Genomic DNA, 21007 nt, shown 5'->3' with positions numbered 1-21007 from the left:
ATGCACCAATTTTCCATTGTCCTTAACTTTCTCTACAAAATTCTGTTTTTCACAAAATTGCTATTGTTTAAAAGCTTGTAAAACCATCTTTCATTTGAAATAAACCATAATTTCATCCAAAATTTGAGAAGCAAGTTATGGACTTCCAAAGTTCATTCAAAATCAGCCTTTTTACTAAAACCACAAAATCACATTTTCCTTTCAAACCTCTTCTCCACCCAATTTAGCATACCACAACCATCAACATAATCAACCCTCAACCATAACACAACAATTCTAACAACCTTAGCTCATTAACATCATGTTTCACTTAATTTACCAATTTAACCACAAACCACATAGTGCTACACATATTCATTCTTACCATTTTCATGAAAATCTTTAATCCTCATTACAACACTAATTACCAAGTCAATACCAACAAGATCAAAGCATACCATTCACTATCTCAACCACACCATTACCTTTCCAAAATCATCACCCTTCATTTATCACCAACATACAAGCATATACACATACTTACATTTAATTCCCATTATTAATTACTCAACACCATACCATATCAATTTATTCATCAACATCACAAACACTAACCATTTAACATATCAAACCATTCCAACCTATCCTATAATGCTCTAGACTAAGTTTTCACACAACCTTATATATTAAATGCGCGAAACCTAAACCATACCTTGGCCGATCACTTTATTCAATCCAAGGCAGCCTCACAAGCAAGAACACAGCCCCCAACGCTCAAAGAAACCAGGCACAAACCAAGCTTCAATCACCCATAAGCCTTCAAACACTCACTTTTCACTTCCAATGCATATATATGGACTTAATTCATACCTAATACACACATATATTACCAATTCAGATTTTACATAATGGATTAAAAATTAAATTTAAGATTAGGGTAACCTTACTGCTCCCACACGCGTAGCAACTCAAACCCAGTAAGCTCCACAAGCTAAATCAAACCTATAACATCAAAATTGGCAAAATCTCACCATAGGGTTTCAATTTGAAGAATAGAAAGGGGATGGAGATTCTAAAACAAAAATGGAGCTTACCGGCGAAATTGATCTGATAGAAATGTAGAGCTCGACGCACTGGACGCGTGACCGCAAACGGTGCGGCGATCGGAGCTCAAATGAGGAAGTTATGGAGGATAGAAGATGTGATGAGGGTTAGGGAAGCTTTCTCTTCTCCCCAATCTGTTTGGCATTGCTGCATGAAATGGGGAAGAAGAAGCTGCTTGCTTATTTTAATTATGGGTCTGGTTGGACCCACAGGCCCAGTTTGGGCCCCAGTTCAACCGGTTCGATTCTTTCGGTCCAATTTTGGGCCAAATTTTCAAAATTGGTATCAAAATTTTCTTTTTGACGAGCTCTATCCTATTTTGATATTAGTTTTGTATTTTTAATTTTCCTAATTAAAATTTAATTTATTGAGTAATTATCTACTGATTTTAGTGGGGTTTACAATTCACTTACCACAACATACCAATATCCAATTTTTTCAATTTCATTCCAAACAATCCCATAATCAAAATAACACAATTCATCATTCATCAATATATTATCATAACATGCTCATAATAAACTCAATATTTTCACCAAAATTACTAAACCTTAACAAGTTCACATAATTCATCCTATCATATGGTCAACTAGCCAAAGTTTTCACGTAACGTTACACATTATCTACAAGAAACCAAAATTATACCTTGGCCAATTTCTCCATAAGCTCAAAACTCTGAACTTCAAGATTTAAAGACTCTAAATTAACTCAAACAAAATTCTAGCTAACAAAGCTTTGTCCCAAGAGCTCTAATATGCCAATTCAACTCTAATTCAACATAAACTCAAGCTAGTTTATACCATTCACTCAAATTAGTACCAGGGCACACAAAATTGGACAAACCACAAGGGTTTAGAGTTTTCTTACCTTATCCATTGATGATTAGGGTAAAACCCAATAATTATCCAATGTTAGATTATACTTAAACCACTAAAATTACCAAAATCACTCAAAACCCAAACCAATTTGTGAAAAAGAAGGGAATAAAGAACTGGGCACGAAATACAGAGGTACATACCACTTTGTTCAGATAGAATTGAAGAGCTCAATGAAAAGAACGCGTGGCAACAAATGACTCGTCAATTGGAGCTCCAGATTGGAAGTTATGTAAAGTTGAAATTTGAGTTGAAAGGAGAGTTAAGGTTTGAGGCTTGCTACTACTCCTCAACATGATTTAAGTGAAATAAAGGGGAAGGAAGCTGAGTTTGGCTTCTTATATATTGGGCCATGGGTCCGGTTTGGACCCGGTCTGGCCGTTGGCTCAATTTTGGGCCAAAATCTTTTAAATTAGTGTTAAAATTTATATTTTAATTATTTCTACTTTTCTAAACTATAAAATTTAATTTCTTAATTTCTTTGAATAATATTAAGTTTATTAGCCAATTATTTATAAACTTCCTGTGGTTTACATTCACCCCCTGTCAACCTAAACCTCCTAATCACCGGTGGAACTACCCTCAGCCTCACCTCCGCCAGTGTGAAGGATCTCTCAGTTGCAAAGACATACAATACAGGCAAAGAAAACACAGATAGGACGCAATTACAGCAAGTAGGACAAACAGCAAATAAGCATGGCTAATCAATTAGGCAAACCAAAGTAATGCACACTTCAACAAAATATACAAATGCATATGATGTATGCCTGCCCTATGCCTGATGATATCATCTGTCGATTATTTAGCGAAATCCGACATGTCCTAGTAGCTAACCTTCGATAGAAATACCACCTCGCGGAGAAAGCGAGTCTGAGCTATAACGCTTTGCATACTATCCGCTTGACCTAGAGCAACTGGAATAAACCACTACTACTGCATACTATCCAGGCGGGTGTTTATGAACTCAACCTAGAGCAAGTAGAATAAACCACTACTGCTGCTACTGCCCAGGCATCACAATCACTGATCCGGAGCAAGTGGGACGAACCACTACTACTACCACTGCCCAGGTATCTCATTCACAAAAATTTATTCTCAATATCATTTCAATTCTTTCGTATTCATTCAAAATTCATAATTAAACTCAGCTCTCATCATTCTTCTTTCTCATCTTTTACTTGGAGCATGTGGACAAAGCCATTGCATCTTACTCAGTATCTCAACTCTTACCCGTAGCAACTGCACAACGCCACTACCTCTTGCTCGGTCACATATATCTCAATTAGATTCAATTTCATGTTCAAGTTCATCATCCACCTTACTCCACTTCCTTCGTAGTCAATAACGTCATTAATTATCTCTTAATTCAATCACATTTTAATATTATTATTATTATTATTATTATTATTATTATTATTATTATTATTATTATTATTATTATTATTATTATTATCAATTACTTCTAACTCAACATTATCAACATCTCGTTACTTAGTCATCACTCTGCAAATCCTCTTCAATATTTCATTAACTCATTTAACATATTCACCCTTGTTCTAAAGCTTAAAAGCTTGCTAACGGACCCTAAACAAGTGTTATAGAGGTTTGAAAAGTTAGAGAAATAGTTTAAAACTGAAAAATGTAACTTGTGCAAAGCTAGCTAGTCATGCGTACGCATGAGGCATGAGTGTAAAAATTGCCAAACTCGCGTACACGTGACATGTCTGGATATGCGATACTCATGGACAGAGCTCAATGCTCGCGTCGCATGACATGTTGTTACTGGATTTTTACAATCTCGCATAACTACCGCTAGTGCACTAGGTCATACCAAGTAATAAACTCACGATGAGTGAGTATCGATCCCATGAAGATTAAGTAATTAAGCAAGCAATGGTTGATTGAGTATTTTAGTCAGACAATTCATAGTGGGATTATGAGCAAAGTTATAAACTGGAACTTAAATAACTTGAATTAAATAAAAACAATAAAATGACAAGAAAGTAAATGACATCAATGTAAATTACTGGGAATTTAAATTGCTATAATGTAAATATTGCGAAGATAAATTACAAGAAAAGTAAACTGCAAAAATATAAATAAAGCAATGTAAATGAACATCAATTGAAAGCAACTAATAAGTAAATGAAGGGAATAAAAGAATAAGAGAACATCATTGGAGTACAAAATTATTGAATTCTTCAGATCAAATAGCTTTTCATCTCCACTTAAATCATGCAATCATTGATCTCTTGGCAAATCATAAGTGACTAAATTTCAATGTCTTGGTAATTTAATCTCTTTTAACTTGATCAATTGCCAATGTCTTGATCTAATTACTCATGAGAAGAGATGAAGATTGGTCTCTGATTTAGAGCCATACAATTTCATGAATCAAGTTATGGGTTGATTATATGTCACATATCAATCTCAAAACCTAGAATCATCAAATTAGGAGAAAGGACTTCAAGCTTAATTCCTATTATCTCTCGAGTCTTCATAAGATTCAAATGTGATTCAAACTACGTTTCAATAGATTTTAATCCTTGGAGTGAAGAAGAAAGATTCTTTCTAAAGAAACAAATGAAAGATGAAGAATAAATCACAATTGATCCATTAAATTCAATAGAGCTCCTTCCACAATGAAAAGAGAAATCATCCACTCATGGCTTACAAAATGTGAAAAGTGAAATAAAAGAAGAGTGGAGGAAGAATGGAAGGGAAAAGTCCCCCTGCTCTGAGATTGATCCTCTATTTATAACCTATCTAAATCACAAATTCAGATGAAATTCAAAATACATTAAATTCAACACTAAATTGAATTTGGCTTCTCGGGCTTGATCCATTTGAAATCTTGGAGAGTTGAGTAATGAATGAGCAAATTGAAGCCTAGAGGTTGAGGTTCAATGACACACTTTGCTTCTCAAAGACTACCCAAATTGGCCTCTATTCACTTGCCATGGCACGCCAAGTGATTCACGTGGAACGCCTACAAGATTGCTTCATTACATCCATGTGTGAGACATCACAACACCAGTGTCAGATGTAGAACGAAGGTCATGCATACGCATGGGTCATGCGTATGCATGACTTTTCTGAATTTACCACTTGTGCATATGCATGGGGCATGCGTACGCATGAGTTCACTTATCTTAACAATTGTGCATAAGCACAAATGCCGTTGGACACCATAATCACCACGTTGGACGGAAATAAATATTAAGAACATAAATTAAAGAAAAATATTAAGAACATAAATTAAAAGCATGAAATTCCTAATAAAAACACTAAATCACTACCACTATTTAAAGAAATAACAACAAAAAACTACTAAAGATGCGCACGCATCACATGTCGCGTACGCATGAGTCCAAAGTCCTTAAAAAAGCTGTTAAGTTGCAGAAAACCAATTTTAGACACCCAACTTCGAACACACATAATTTTTTCGAAAAAAAAATCATTTTTAACGCGTTCTTCAAACGTTATAAATTTCACGAACTCAGGTCTTATTCAAAATAAGTTTCACAAAATTTGGGAGTCAGAAAACCAAGTTATGGCCCGCCAAAGTTGGTTAGAAATACGTTTTTACCAAAAACTTTAAAACCTCAAATTTGCCAAAACTCTCAATTTAAAACCAAATGTTTTACAACCAAATCAGTCCCAATGTTCCTAAATCATGTTCACATGCTTTCCAACCATTCCACAACCTTCCAACATATAAATTCATCGATACTATTCAACAATTCCCATTAAACTCAACTTTTTCATTGAATTCATCAAATCCTCTAGTTTTTCCCAAAATTCTCAACTCAAAATCAATCAAACCCCAACCACAGCCATACCAATTACTCTTATCCTTTATCACAAGCTTCTCAACTACTTCACAAATTCCACAATTTCTACTCATAATTACCACCAACATCAACATACATTCTCACTTTCTCGATCAATTCACAATCCTTTCAACACATTCATCAATCCACCAAATTCAACTATTATCCACATACTAAATCAAGTCTTTACCCAAACAATCAATTCATACAATTCATACAACATTACATATTAGCTACGAGAAACCAAAGGTTCCAAGCTCAAATTCAGTAAGCCCGGCCACAATCACTCCAAATCAAGCCTTTAAGACCTCCCGTTTGACTCCAATTTCACATGTATATAATCCAATTTCAGACAATTTCACAATAATCAACACAAGATTCACTAATTAACTAATTCACAATGGTTAGGGTTTCCTTACCATTACCTAGTTAGTAATTGAACAATACTCGACTATCTCTCGCACTACCCCTAAATCATTAAAATTATAAAATCTCTCAATATTAAAAACCAAAATCGCAAAGATTGAAGGGGGAGAAATAGGCACTGATGTAAGGTTTTTGTTGGCTTAGGAATTTTTTCTCGGTAAAAGAAATCGCTTCATTGCAAGTATAGTTATAAACCGACAAATAATCCTCAATCAGAGTTTAATTTTGATTGTCACAAGTCCAGCCCAATAAAAATAACCGAGAGCATTAGTCCCGGGTCATTCTCCCTAGGAATTACAATCGAGGGCTCAATTATTGGTTATGAGTTTCACGAGTTGGGTTGATAAAGAAGCGAGAAATTAAAAAGGCAAGAATTTAAATGACAATAAAGTAAAGAAAACAATTAAAGATAACAAATACTAAAGAGAGACATTCATGGTAAGGATTGGGAATCTAGGCTTTCTATCTTAGTCATTAATCATAATACAATAATTAACAAGAGCTAATCTTATTTCGTCATCTCCAACATCGGAAGAAGGTATAATGTTATCTTCACATTGAGAGAAAGTCAAATAGGACTAGTTAATCCCAATCCATATGTAATGTTAATGGATACAAGACTAATTAATCACTCTAGATCACCAATCTAAATTGGGTATTAATGACTCAAGATTACCTAATTTCTCTTTCCAAGCCAAGAATACTCAAAATCTACTCTAAAGTCTACCCAAGCATTTTCTCAAACACTTGGAAGGCACAAAAGGAAAGCATAGTAAAATTGCAAGAAATAGTAAATTCTACAACTACCGAATGTAAGAAAATAACAATAACAATTCAATTAAACATCAATGACATGAAAACATAAAATTGCATTAAAGAAAATCCAAATCTAACAAGAGTGCATGAACATGAAAATAACATAAAAGGGAAATTAACAAGTAAAATTAAGAGAACAAGGATGTATGAACCAGAAATTGTAAAGAAAACTAGATGAAAACAAGAATTAAAACCTAAATCTAGGAGAGTTTGACCTAAATCTACCCTAATTCTAGAGAGAAGAGAGAGCTTCTCTCTCTAGAAAACTGCCTAAAGTATGGTCCTAAGCTAATCTAATTTCTCCCCCTTTTGTTCCCTCTTGAATTCTGTATCAAATAGCTTCAGAAATGAGTTGGATTTGGGACTGGATGGCTCAGAAATCGCCCCCAGCGTATTCACTTTAATGAGGTCACGTGACCAGTGTCACGCGTACGCGTGGGTGCGTGACATGTGCGCATCGCTTGGCAAAATCGTCTCACACATGTACATGTGGATGACACGTGCGCGTGGCCTTGAGTTCAGCAAATCCGCATTTCTTCATGAATTCTCCACTTTGCATGCTTTTCTCTTCACTTCTTCCATCCAATCATTGCCTTGTGAACCTGAAATCACTCAACAAATATATCAAGGCATCGAGTGGAATCAAAGTGAAATAAATTTATCAATTTTAAAGGTCTAAAAAGCATGTTTTCAGTCTTAAGCACAATTTAGGGAGAATTACAGAGCCATGCTATTTCATTGATTAAATGTGAGATAAGTTGATAAAATCTCCTAAATTCAACAGAAGATAAACACAAAATTGGAATTTACCAGGCACAAAATTCAGAATCCATTAACACTTTTTTGGGCTAGAATCGAAGAACTTGACGAGACAAACGCGTGACAACAAACAGCTCGTCAATCGGAGCTTCGGATTGAAAGTTATGGGCGATTGAATTTTAGAGGTGAAGGTTAGGGTTCCATGAGCTTTCCTTCTCTCTTTGCAACGTGAATTGAAGAAAGAAATGGAGAAGAAGGCTGAATGAAATGCTTTAGTATGGCTTGAATTTATGGGCTTGGGCCCAATTGGGTCCGGTTCAACCGTTTTGGTCCGTTGGCCTAATTTTGTGCCAAAATCTTTAAAATTAATGTTTCAATCCTCATTCTAAATATTTTTACTCCTCCAAATTATAAAATTTAATTTCATAGTATCATTGACTCATAATTAATTTATTAGTTAGTTATTTATTAATTTACAGGATTTTATACTCCAAATGCTCAATGAGGTGCCTCTCGACCCGCATCTGAAAAATAGCAGAAATATGTATAGAATTGGAACCGGGGGTTTTTAGCTTGGTAATGGTACCCACATAGATAATGTATAAGTTTTCGGAAAAGCCAGAGGCAATCCTAGAACTCCGACACTCAAATTAATCTTAAAAATTTATTCTAAATTAATAATATCGGTAATTTAACTAAGGGATTCTAGCCCTAGTCTAATTCTAGACCTTCTGTCTCCTCCAAACCTACGAATCACTGGTAGAACAACCCTCATCACTCTTCTACCAAGATAGGGTCTCTCAAAGGTATACACATACAAATCAAACAAGAAAAACATAGGTAGCACAAGTAGAACAAGTAACAAATAAGCAGAGTTAAGCAAACCAAAACAATGCATACTCAACCAAAACATACAAATGCACTTCTCTGCCATGTTGGATTCAAGCTCTTCTTCTACTGCCTTTTCAATATGTTTTTTAACTCTTTGATTTCTATCTTGTTTTCTTTGTCTCCAAAGAGTTCTTTCAATTTCAAGATCATATTGAAGAGGTTTTTTATCCCTATTGTTTTGCATCTACAAAAACAACAAGAAAAATCAAATTGAAACTCCCTTCATAATGGCAAAGGGAATTCCCAGGGGGTAATAAAACAAAAACAGTAAATAAAAAAACTAAAAAAGTCTAATCTAGTTAATCAACTAATTGGTAGTTTGTTAACCATGATTAATGCCCAGGAACGGCCAAAAACTTGATGCAAATTTTACAAACCACAAAACACTGACAAGTGCACTGGGTCGTATCAAGTAATAACTCACCGTGAGTGAGTGTCGATCCCATGAGGATTAACGGATTAAGCAAACAATAGTCAACTGATTAATCTAGTCAAACAATCAATTTAGGATTTCAGAAAACTTTAAGCATAAATAGCAAGTAAACAAAAGCAAACAATGAGTGTTGAAAGGTAATGTGATTAAAAGAGTTAAAATTTTAGATATGTTAAAACTTTAGGACAAAAAATTTTCACTTTCCATCTTGATCATGCAAAGATACTTTTTTGGCAAATCATTAGTAATCAAACCCTAATCCCTTGGTGATTCAAATTCTCTTTAACCTATTTAATCACAAATCCCGTAGTCAATTATTTAAGAAAAGAGTTAAGTACTTTTACTAATTCACAAACCACACAATTCATAAGGATTTCCCCTAGTTATTCGATGTCACTTATCAAGTCTAGTTTCAAAACTTTAGAATTGTGAGAATTTGTTTTCAAGCTTAATTCAATTAATCAACTTTTTTAAGAGGTTAAAAGAATTCAAGTCAAAGAATAATTATTTTCCAACACATTCAAACCCTTTAAGATGAAGAACGAAAATCTTTTCTTAAGAAGAAATTAATGCCTAAATCAAAGGTCGAAAAGCTAATGTATTAATCTATGGAATTAACAAAACTCCTAACCTTAAGCAAGGAGAATTAGTTCCTCATATTTTTCAGAGAAAATTCTTAATTATTGGAAGTAAAAACTGCCGAAGAAGATGAGAGCTCAGTGTCCTCTTCCCTTATATACTAACCCTATAAACAAATTCAAATTTCAAACTTAAAACGGAATCAAAACTAAAGTAAAATTAAATCTCTTTCATAATTGTTTTCTTCTCTGTAAAGATCTCTTCCTTAATTGTTTGCAATCCTCAATTAATGCCATCATTGGTGGACTTTTGATTAATCATCTAAAGGTTGTAGAATTGGAGATAGGATAGCTTTGTTTGAAGCCCTGGAAGGTGAACTTGATGCCACGTCCCACAGAAAGCGTTCTACGTGCCACGTGAAGTCTAAGCTTGTATTGATTCGTTCTTTGTGAAGCCCACGTACCACGTGAAGGATGCTGTATTGTACGTGGCCTTAAACTTGCTCAATTGTTGCCTCTTCACGTTGTACATGGTGAAACCCACGTCAAATGTCTATTTGTTGTGCGTACGCATGCTACATGCGTACGCACGGGTCCCCTTTATTCCCAACGTGTTACGTAGTGAAACCCACGTTGCACGTCCTTTGCTCTATGTTTCTAGAGAGTTTTCTGTTCATCATAGAGAGCATTCTACTTGTCACAGAGAGCTTCCTGCTGGTTGCTTTCTATCCTCTTTTTTTTCTCTATTTCTTACTACTTTCCCTCTAACATTTCCTGTAATCAATGAAATTCAACTAATCAAAATAATATTCATTTTAACCTTAAAATCATTGCTTATTTAACAAGAATTTTTAGTAAATCAATTGAAATAGAAGAGAAAAAAACAACGAAGATGCAGATGCATCAGACATGCTATCAAGGTGAACCTCCTCAGAGGTTTTGATATGTCGAGGTTGATCTGAGCTTTGATAATTCTATTCTTCTTTCTCCTTTCTCCTAAGCTGAAATAAATTAGCATCTAAGACCTCCCCTCCTCCCATCGCACTCCTTATCTTCCTCCCCAACTCTTTAGTTTTGTAACGTTCTGGTAGCCTGATGAGAAGACTTTTGCGTAGTTTAGAATTCACAAATGGATTCTCGTTGCAATATAGTTTCTAAACCAACACTAATCCTTTCATACAAAAATTTTGTTTGTCACTAAAACAAATCCCTAAAATTATAAACCGAAGTATTGGAACCTCGGGTCGTTCTCCCTAGGAATTGCAATAAAGTGTCTTGTTATTGGTTATGAGGTTTGTTTTGGGGTTTTTGGGATAAGAGACATGAAAGATAAATGGCAAGGAAAATAAACTAACAACTAACAAAGGTCTTGGCAAGGTTGGTGGTCAAGGATCTCTATCCTTATCACTAACCACAACATGAGAATTGGCAAGGATCAATCCCACTAAGTCAATCCCTAACTAATAGTAGAGGAAAGTCAAGTGAGCTATATCAATCCAAGTCCATAAGTCCTAGTTCTCCACCAAATCAATTAGTGAGATCTAGAGTTAATGGCTCCCAATCGTCAATCACTTGGACATTAGTAACTCAAGGGTTCCTAAGTTACCTTCCCAATCCAAGAGCATAAAATTCTACTCTAAAATCCAACCAAGCATTTTATCAAACACTTGGAAGGCATAAAATGAAAGCATAGTAAATCAACAACAAGAGCAAAATCTAACAACAATTAAAAGAAGCATTTCATCAAACATATAAAAGGAAATAAAAGTAAACAACATGAATTGCAAGAATTAAAGAGAGATCTAACTAGAATAGCAAGAGATCAACAATAGAAAAGGAAAACAATTATGAAACAACAAAGAACTTACTAATTGCATTGAAGAAGAAATGTAGATCTACAAAAGAAAGTTCATAAACTACAACTAACAATACAAGAAAATTACAAGAGAAGAAGAATTCTACAACTACAAGGGAACAATTAAGGAGAGAAAAGGAAAATTAGAAGAGAGAAGAAGAACTAGATCTAGATCTAAAACCTAATCCTAATTCTAGAGAGAAGTGAGAGCTTCTCTCTCTAGAAACTAACACTAACTACTACTAAAGCTTAAAATATGACTAATGATCAAAAGTATGTTAATTCTCCTTCAATTCTTGGCTTAAATAGCATCAGAAATGAGTTGGATTGGGCCCACAAGGCTTCTAAAATTGCTGGCCACGAGTTGCATTAAGTGAACCATCTGCACCCATCGATGCGGACGCGTACCGTGCGTGTGCGCGCCCCTATGCACAGTGCAAATATGGAAAATTTTATATCATTTCGAAGCCTCTGATGTTAGCTTTCCAACGCAACTGAAACCGCATCATTTGGACCTCTGTAGCTCAAGTTATGATCGATTAAGTGCGAAGAGGTCGGCTTGACAGCTTTTGTGATTCCTTCATTTCTTCATGAGTTCTCCATTTTTACATGTTTTTCCTTCATTCCCTTGATCCAATCTTTGCCTCCTAAATATGAAATCACTTAACAAATATATCAAGGCATCTAATGGAATCAAGGCAAATTAAATTTAGCTATTTTAAGACCTAGAAAGCATGTTTTCACTCTTAAACACAAATTAGGAGACAATCATGAAAGCATGCTATTTCATTGGATAAATGTGGGTAAAAGGTCATAAAATCCCCTAAAGTCAATACAAGATAAACTCTACAAATGGAGTTTATCATAGCCTCCAAAACTGAACCTAGATTGGTACATAACAAAAACTAGTCTTTGTTATTTGATCTTTTTCCCTTCATCTCTTTCAAGTTTAGAATGAATATTTTAAATAACCATAAACTACCTTTTTCAACTTTAGCCACATTTATCTCATCATCAAAGAAAAATTAAAAAAAAGGTTACCTTTCCATGATTTGTTACTCTAAACCTTTTTGGCTGTCTCGATACTGCTTGCATCGCTCTCTCCATGATTTCTCCTAAAAATAGTCGATTTACAAACAGGCTACCCGTCAGGCTTTTGGAACATCTTTCAATTCTTTCCTAAATGTCCTCTCCCCATGCTATATTGTGATGACAGCCTCCTCTTCTTCTAGATTCCTTCTCTGTCCTCCTCTCCCGGTGGCAACATTGGATGCCATAGTTGCGTTGATCTATACTTGGAATTAGTCGTCATGGACACGACTTTTTATGAAAATAAGGATTGCTCGTGTTAACTCCGACAAAGCAGTAAAAATTCATAGGCAAACTCAAACGGGATCAACAAAAAAAATTAATTGACTGTTCACTATTAAAAAATTATATCGTGGTGTGATAATAATACGATGAGATTATGTACAATGATAAAATGTGATTATCTCATCTTCTAATTATATCGTTTGATTTTTAATTCTTATTAATGAAAATGAATTTATTGCTAATTGATTAGCTAAAGAATTTTTTCACCGAAAAGAAATGAATTACTCATAGTGGCAATAAATATTATCTATAAAATAAAAAAAAAAACAAACTTCTTATGAAGTGTTTAAAATTTTGAATATATTTTAGGATTTAGTTAATATATATTAAAAAGTATTAAGATTGTTAATAATAAAAAATTTTAAATATTTTATTTTACTAAATATAAAAAACTTCAACTTTACATTTTGGTTTTTAAAAAAATAATTAATAATTTTATCATATATTCTAAAATACGTGTTAGCTAAATCTTACATTTTATCACGCACGTTAGCGACAAATTAAATGAGTTGAAATGCACGTGGGAAACGTTAATGGTGGCAAAAGTACAAAGAATCATTCCCAAAAAATTATGGAGACATGTTGAAATACCAATTCGGGATTTGTTATTTGTCCGGCAAATTAAATATGAAAATTGTTGCCAAATTTCTGTTTGTTTGTATCCTTAATCAGTGCAAGTCACGTTTTAATGTAGTGGGATCCAAGTCCCCCCTTCCCTTCGAGGGTGCACCAATCCCACACTTCTCAAACAGGTAGAGATAGCCAAATTACTTTCCGAGAGATCATATATACAACTATACTAAGAACATTGCTAATTTGAATTGAATTCAACATGATCCTATATCAAATATGTCTAGAATTATACTACACAATTGTTTAATGTATATAATATTTATTACTTTATAATTCTTTCAATTCAATTTATCTATGGTGTTTGCTTTGGTATGGTGATAAATTTATATGTATCGGTACCATAAAAATTTGGACAAATTAAAACACACTACGTAAATTATATTTTTTTTGTCAATATTTAATTATTTTTTAAAATATATATCATATTATTATTTTTATAAAAATACATTTATAACTTAATAAAACCAAAAAATATTTTTTAAATAATTTTACAAAAAAATTAAATATTTTTTTATGTCGGACAAAACTACTCTTTTAAACATGTTAAAATTTAAAATTTAATTAACTTTAATTTTATATTTTAAATTTTAAATAATTTAAAAAAATAAAAAACACATCTAGAAAATGAAAAAAAAATTGTTTCTATAAGATTTAGTGTTCTTCATCTCCTATTTTCTTTTTCTTCTCTTCTCTCCGTTAAAGAAGAAAAAGAAACCCTCTTCCTTGTTGGAGCAGAACACAAGTAGCATCACTACTTTGCTACACCACTTTCAATGCTGCATTGCTTGCTTTTCGTCACCAATTTCGCTGCGTAGCCTTTTTACTCGCGTCTCCTACTTCGGGCTTCCTAGCTTGATCGCGTCTCCTGCTTCTCTGTCTCCAGGTTTGATGTATTGCTGCCATGTCTTCTTCAGGTCAGGAAATGCATAAGTAGTCGTAGTATCTTCGCATTCAGTACAAGTTGTCGTTCAGCAAGTCGCATCCGCATCCGTCGAGGTTGAAGGCTGCATCGTCTCTGAGATCGATTCCAGCATCCCTGCCTTTGTTGGAATTCTCGACTTCGATCCCGACGCCGACGCCGATTTACCGCTCTGACTATTTGAATCTTCTCCAATTTGCTCTGACAAATTCTTCCTGAACCGGGTCCATTCTACTTGACAGAGAGAAGAGAAGGAAGAGGAGAGAGGAGACTAAGAACACTAAACCTAGAGAGAAGATGAACAATTTTTTTTATTTTTTTATTTTTTAGATGTGTTTTTATTTTGTTTTTAAATTATTTAACCTTTAAAAGATAAAATTAAAGTTAGTTGAATTTTAAATTTTGACCAATTTAAAAAAGTAGTTTTGTCCAACATAAAAAAATATTTAAGTTTTTTTGTAAAATTAAATAAAAAATTTTTGTTTTTATTAAATTACAAAAATATTTTAGTAAAAGTAATGATATGATATATATTTAAAAAATTAAATACTGATGTAAAAAATATAATTCACATGTTGTGTTTTAATTTGTCTACGTTTAATCATATTGATGCTTATGAATTTATCATCGTATTAAAGAAAATACCTATTTTGATGTAACATTGTTAGACAAACATTTTTAAACAATTAAGTTTTTGTAGCTAACTATGATTAACTAAAGAAAATTAATCGAATAATAAAAAAAAAGTAGTGCTCTGTTAGGGTTTCTTAGTGCTCTGTTAGGGTTTCTTAACGGAGTTTCTACTGCCGTGAAGGCTACATTATCAACGTCAATTAAATTTCAATACAAGTCTACGTAATCTGTATGGCTGAGACAACGAGGGATGAAGACCGGACCGAGGAAGACAACCGGAAAGGAGGTAGGAATGTGATTCTATTGGAAGAGGCAGACATATCAGAAGGTATTAACGTTTGCTCCAATAGTCTCTATGGGAGACTCTTTGCTTCAAAAACCTTCTCAATTGGAACCATGGGGAATGCTTTAAAGGCTATATGGGGAAACCCGGAAGGATTTAGCGTGAATGACAAAGGGGATAATTCCTTCCAATTCTTTTTTAATGAAGAAGTGGATGTCTTGCGTATTGAACGTGGTTCTCCATGGCTATTCAAAGATTATGTGCTCCATGTCAAGAGATGGAAGGAAGATCAAAACTGTGATGAAGAGATTATTTCCAATTTTTCAGTTTAGGTTCAATTTTGGGGTTTGCCAGAATCGTTTAAAACCCTCGAAGTTGGACGTAAATTGGGAGAGAAATTGGGCACAGTGCTGGAGTTAGGTAAATTTCAGATGCGAGGCAGAGAAACTAGGATTGTGAAGACCAAAATTAATATTGATGCTGCCAGGCAAGTGAGAGATCAGTTAATAGTGGCAGGACCTAATAAAAAGGAGGTAGCAGTGGCACTGCGCTATGAGAGACTTGGAAAGTTCTGTACCTATTGCGCAAAATTGGGGCACGAGATGAAAAACTGCCATGATCAGCTGAAGGACACAGAGAGTGATATGGTAAAAGAGGATGACATTGGCGAATGGGTTAAAGCCAGCCAAGTGGGAACGCGAATCTACTCTGAAGGAGAAAGAACATTCAACAACTCAACCCAAAACCAGAATAAGGCCACTCAACGTAAGAAAAAACCGGTCTTAAACTGCTTATTGGAAGAATTTGCAGGGATGTCAATGCAAGAAAGGAAACAAAGTTTAAAACCACAAGACACTGATAACAGGGCAGCACCTGAGTCACCTCAATCAGCCAATTCTAGAACAGAATGCATGGAGGTTATCATAGCTGGTCAGTCCAATACCAAGGAGGATGAAGGGAAGCTTATGCAATTCGCTATTGGACAGTGTCTCACCACAGAGAAAGGTAGGAAGTGGAAAAGATTAGCAAGACAAGGTGCTGCAGAGTCAGATACTAAAAGTGAACCCAAAAAAAGGTTGATGAGTGGTATAGCTGAATGATCTACAAAGAAATCAAGAACAGAGGATGAAAATACAGTTGAACAGATGGTGGAGGGTGCCAGCCTACAAATGGCACCCAAGGCGCCATGAGAACTATAGTTTGGAATTGTCGGGGTTTGGGGAGACCCCCTTAAAAGGGATCTGTAAATCCCACTCCCCCGAGATTGTGTTTATAAGTGAAACAAAGAACCAATCTCGACAGGTGGAAGCAAAACTTCAGGTATGCGGCTACGAAAACTGGCATATTGTTAACCCGGCAGGAGTGGCAGGAGGACTTGTGCTAGCTTGGAAAGACAGCATCAGTGTTCAAATTATTAGCAGTGGAGAATTCTTTGTGGCAGCCGAAATTAAGGAAGTTGGAAGCAGTGAGGTATGGGTGTTCATTGGTGTCCATTTGAGTTGTTCGGAATAAATTCGATCCTTACAGTTTGAGGAGCTTAGAACAATGAGCTAACACCTGGAAGAAAAAGTGGTAATAGCAGGCGATTTTAATGCTATAACAAGCCAAGCGGAAAAGGATAGTGGAGGCCAAAAATTAGCAACCACCATTGCAACATTCACTAATTTTATTGACAGTAACGAATTAGTGGATATTGGAATGGTGGGGCGCCCTTTCACGTGGACAAATCGAAGACAAGGAGAGGATTTGCTGAAGGAGAGGCTTGACCGCTATTTAGTTGGGATGGAATGGAAGTTGAAGTTTCCGAATGCAGTGGTGCACAGGCTCACAAAGTCAGGCTCGGATCATGCTCCAATTTCGATTGAAACCGAACCTCAATCCTGGCATAGTAAAAGGCGGTTTAAATACCAGGAACGTTGGTGTGGAGAAGAGGATGTCAAGAGAATTGTTAGTGAAGTATAGAGAATGGAAGTTGTAGGCTCGGCTATGTTCTCCTTGGCCCAAAAGTTAAAAATTTGTAGACAGAAACTAGTTAAATGGCAGAAAACTCACAAAGCAAACTCCCAGAAAGAAATTGAGGACTTTCAAGCTAAACTAGAGGAGTTGCGGGTGGTTGGAATCAATGGGGGAGAGGAGGTTACCAGTTTGGAGGAGAAGTTAGAGCTGGCATATTTGAAAGAAGAGAGATATTGGCGAGAAAAATCTAGAGTCAATTGGCTAAAAGAAGGAGTTCAAAACACTAGATTCTTTCACCAGAAATTTCAATCAAGGATGCGAAGGAACATAATTTGGAGATTAGTGGGGAGAGACAATGAGATTGTATCGAAACCTGAGGATATTGCAAAGGTAGCTGAAGACTACTTTTGCGATATTTTTACTTCTTCTTGTTCGGTTGATCCGAATCCATACTTAGAGGATTTGGAGCCTAAGGTTACAGCTTCCATGAACCGTAGGCTCCAAAGGCCAGTAACTATGGGCGAGGTCAAAAGAGCTACATTTAGTGTTCATGCTTAGAGTGCTCCTGGTGATGGTGGGTTTACAACTAAGTTTTTTCACTTTTTCTGGGATATAGTTGGAGGTAACGTTTTTAAGGCAGTGAGAAGTTTCTTTCACAGTGGCAGAATTCTAAAAAGCTTCAATCATACTCAAATTTGTTTGATTCCAAAGGTGCCAGATGCCAGTGACATGACTCAGGTACGACCGATCAGTTTGTCTTCAGTTATGTATAAAATTATTTCTAAAGTTATGGTGCACTGATTACAAGGTATTATGAATAAAATTATAAGCCCAAATCAGAGTGCGTTTCTCAAAGATAGACTCATTTCAGATAATATTCTAATTGCCCACGAATGTATGCACTATTTGAAAAATAAGAGAAGTGGGGCAGAGCATGAGATGGCTATTAAACTAGACATGAGCAAGGCTTATGATAGGGTTGAATGGCATCTTTTATAGTATATTATGGATAAGCTGCGCTTTGATGCTAAATGGATTAACTGGACTAAGGAATTGGTAACGACTGTTTCTTACTCTGTCATTGTGGAAGGTTAACCTTTTGGCTATTTTAGGACAAATAGGGGCATCTGACAGGGTGACCCCCTATCTCCATATCTCTTTCTTTTTTGTGCAGAAGGGCTTTCCTTCTTGCTACACAAGGCAGAGCAAAACAGATTAATTCAAGGAGTTCAAGTTAATCGGAGATGCCAAACAGTTAATCACCTTTTGTTTGCTGATGATTCAATCCTTTTTTGTAAGAGCACACCTAATACAAGCCAAAGTATTCTAAAATTGCTAGAGATCTATGAGGGTTTCAGTGGGCAAAAATTCAATTTGAATAAGTCGGCTATCTTTTTCAGTCACAACACACCTCAGAACACAAGACTAGCAGTTGCTCAGACATTAAATATTGAACATATCGGAGAACAAGACAAATACCTGGGATTGCCCTCTATAGTTCAAAAATCAAAGAAAGCAACCTTTGGAGCTATCAAGGATAAAGTTCAGAAGAGGATTATGGGTTGGAAAAGAAGTCTATTGTCATCAGGTGGCAGGCACACGCTATTGAGAGCGGTGGGGGAGGCGATTCCTATTTATACACTCTCTTGTTTCAAGCTCCCGGACACGCTGTTGACTGAGATTCATAGCATGCTCTCGCAATTTTGGTGGGGTCAAAAAGGCGCAGAACGAAGAATGATTTGGATTAAATGGGACACAATGACGAGACCGAAGAAAGATGGAGGGCTGGGGATCAAGGACCTAAGGGCGCAAAATTTGGCTTTATTGGGCAAGCAATGTTGGCGCCTAATGAAATACCCTAATTCTACTCTATCAAGAATGCTCAAAGCTAAATATTTCAGATATACAGATTTCCTACATGCAGAGATAGGAAGCGTACCGTCGTGGGCTGGAGAAGTGTTCTTGAAGGACGCAAGGTGATCGAAAAAGGCTTGGTATGGAAAATAGGCTCTGGCACTAATGTTCGCATCTTCCATGACCCTTGGCTCCCACCACCAGTGCCCCTTAATGTCCCTCAAAATGCACTCACAATCCTGCCAAATCTGCAAGTGTATTACATTAGTGCGTTACTAAATCCTGATAGAAGATGGAATAGAAATCTGATTGAGTCGATCTTTTCAGTTGATATATGCAATAAAAGTTTTTCAATCAAACCAACAGAGGAAGAGGATGAAGTTAATTAGTGCTGGACAAAATCTGGTATATATGAAGTTGGATCAGGATACAAAATTGCTTATAGATTCTTTCATTCTCCTACTTCATTGAGGCCCCAAAACATACACAACAGAGTCTGGAATAGCATTTGGGAGTTGAAATTACCACATAAAATTAAGATTTTTCTATGGAAAAGTCTTCATGAAAAGCTTCCGGTGTTGCAACAAGTTCACAGTCGGTTCGCATCCACTCCTGCCACTTGTCCAAGATGCATGTTGAAGACCGAATCAATTTCTCATGCTTTGTTCCAATGCCCCCTATCTTCAATAATATGGAGCCTAAGCTTAATAACCCCTGACCTATGGATGAGAGAAGAAGAGACATTTTTCAATTGGTGGCAACGAGTCTTATCCTGGGCAGCGGCTAAATTCGACGGTAGACAAAAGACCCTCCTCATAGCGGCGCTGTGTTGGAGCACTTGGAAAGCGAGGAATCGGTGTGTTTTTGAGAAGGTAATAAGCCCGGCACTAGAGATAGTGAAAGAAGCCAGCAATTTAGTGCGTGAACTCGTGAGCCATACCTGATAGATGCTGATAATTTTCTTTACTCTTACTTTACTCTTCTTTAAGCTCTTAGTCTTTCAGTCACAGTTGGTGATAAATGAAAATGCCCAATTCTTTTGTACTTCCTTATGGAAACACTTTTATTTTATATTAATAAAATAATATTTATCTTTGAAAAAAAAAACAATTAAGCGTTTGTTATTTGGAAAAAAAAAATGTTATACTATACTTATTGATAAATGCAAACAATTTTATTTTCATATAAATTTCACTGCGTTTATTAGAATAAGAGGCTACGCTATGTGTTAGAATAACAAGCTTATCAAATTTTAAAGGTGATGCTAGCTAATTAAATAATATTAACAAATTATTTTTTAATTTTATCTTTTAAAAAATTATAAACAAAATAAGTAACGCAATATTAGATAATAAAGTATCTATTAGATAAAAGTTTATATGTTGATAAATAATTTAATAATCACTCATAATTTTAAAATTTTAATGACTAATTTATAAATTTTAAAATTGACAAATATTATGAGCGGAGAAGAGTTATTTCTTGATAAAATATTATTAACATTAGACTCATAATGTCACTTTCATAATTATTTATATAGATTTAATTTTGATTATTAAAAGAGTTTGACTGTACTATCATACACTCACAACATAAAAAGTTTATAAAATTAGGTGCTTGCTTTTGTTTGGTAAGTATTTCAAAAATTAATAAATAGCGAAGTGAAATACTTTTTCTATAATGTAAAAATTAAATATATGTTTATATTTTTGTTCTCCAATAATATATATATCAACCATGTAATGTGTACGTAAAATTAATTATATATTTTAAAATATAAAATATATATTAAAAATAAATTAAATA

General features: G+C 34.9%; 1 protein-coding gene across 1 annotated transcript; it reads left to right on the top strand.

Annotated features, from left to right (window-relative positions):
- The first annotated feature begins 16516 nt into the window (after positions 1-16516).
- Positions 16517-19327, top strand: LOC140183099 (uncharacterized). Its single transcript, XM_072231113.1, has 4 exons — positions 16517-16861; positions 17009-17338; positions 17435-17857; positions 18647-19327. The coding sequence occupies exons 1-4, from the start codon at positions 16517-16519 to the stop codon at positions 19325-19327; spliced, it is 1779 nt and encodes a 592-aa protein (XP_072087214.1).
- Positions 19328-21007: the final 1680 nt, after the last annotated feature.

The sequence above is a fragment of the Arachis hypogaea genome, chromosome 20 (assembly GCF_003086295.3).
Source record: "Arachis hypogaea cultivar Tifrunner chromosome 20, arahy.Tifrunner.gnm2.J5K5, whole genome shotgun sequence".
In the NCBI taxonomy this organism is placed as follows: domain Eukaryota; kingdom Viridiplantae; phylum Streptophyta; class Magnoliopsida; order Fabales; family Fabaceae; genus Arachis; species Arachis hypogaea.
This window is presented reverse-complemented; position numbering and strand designations above follow the sequence as displayed.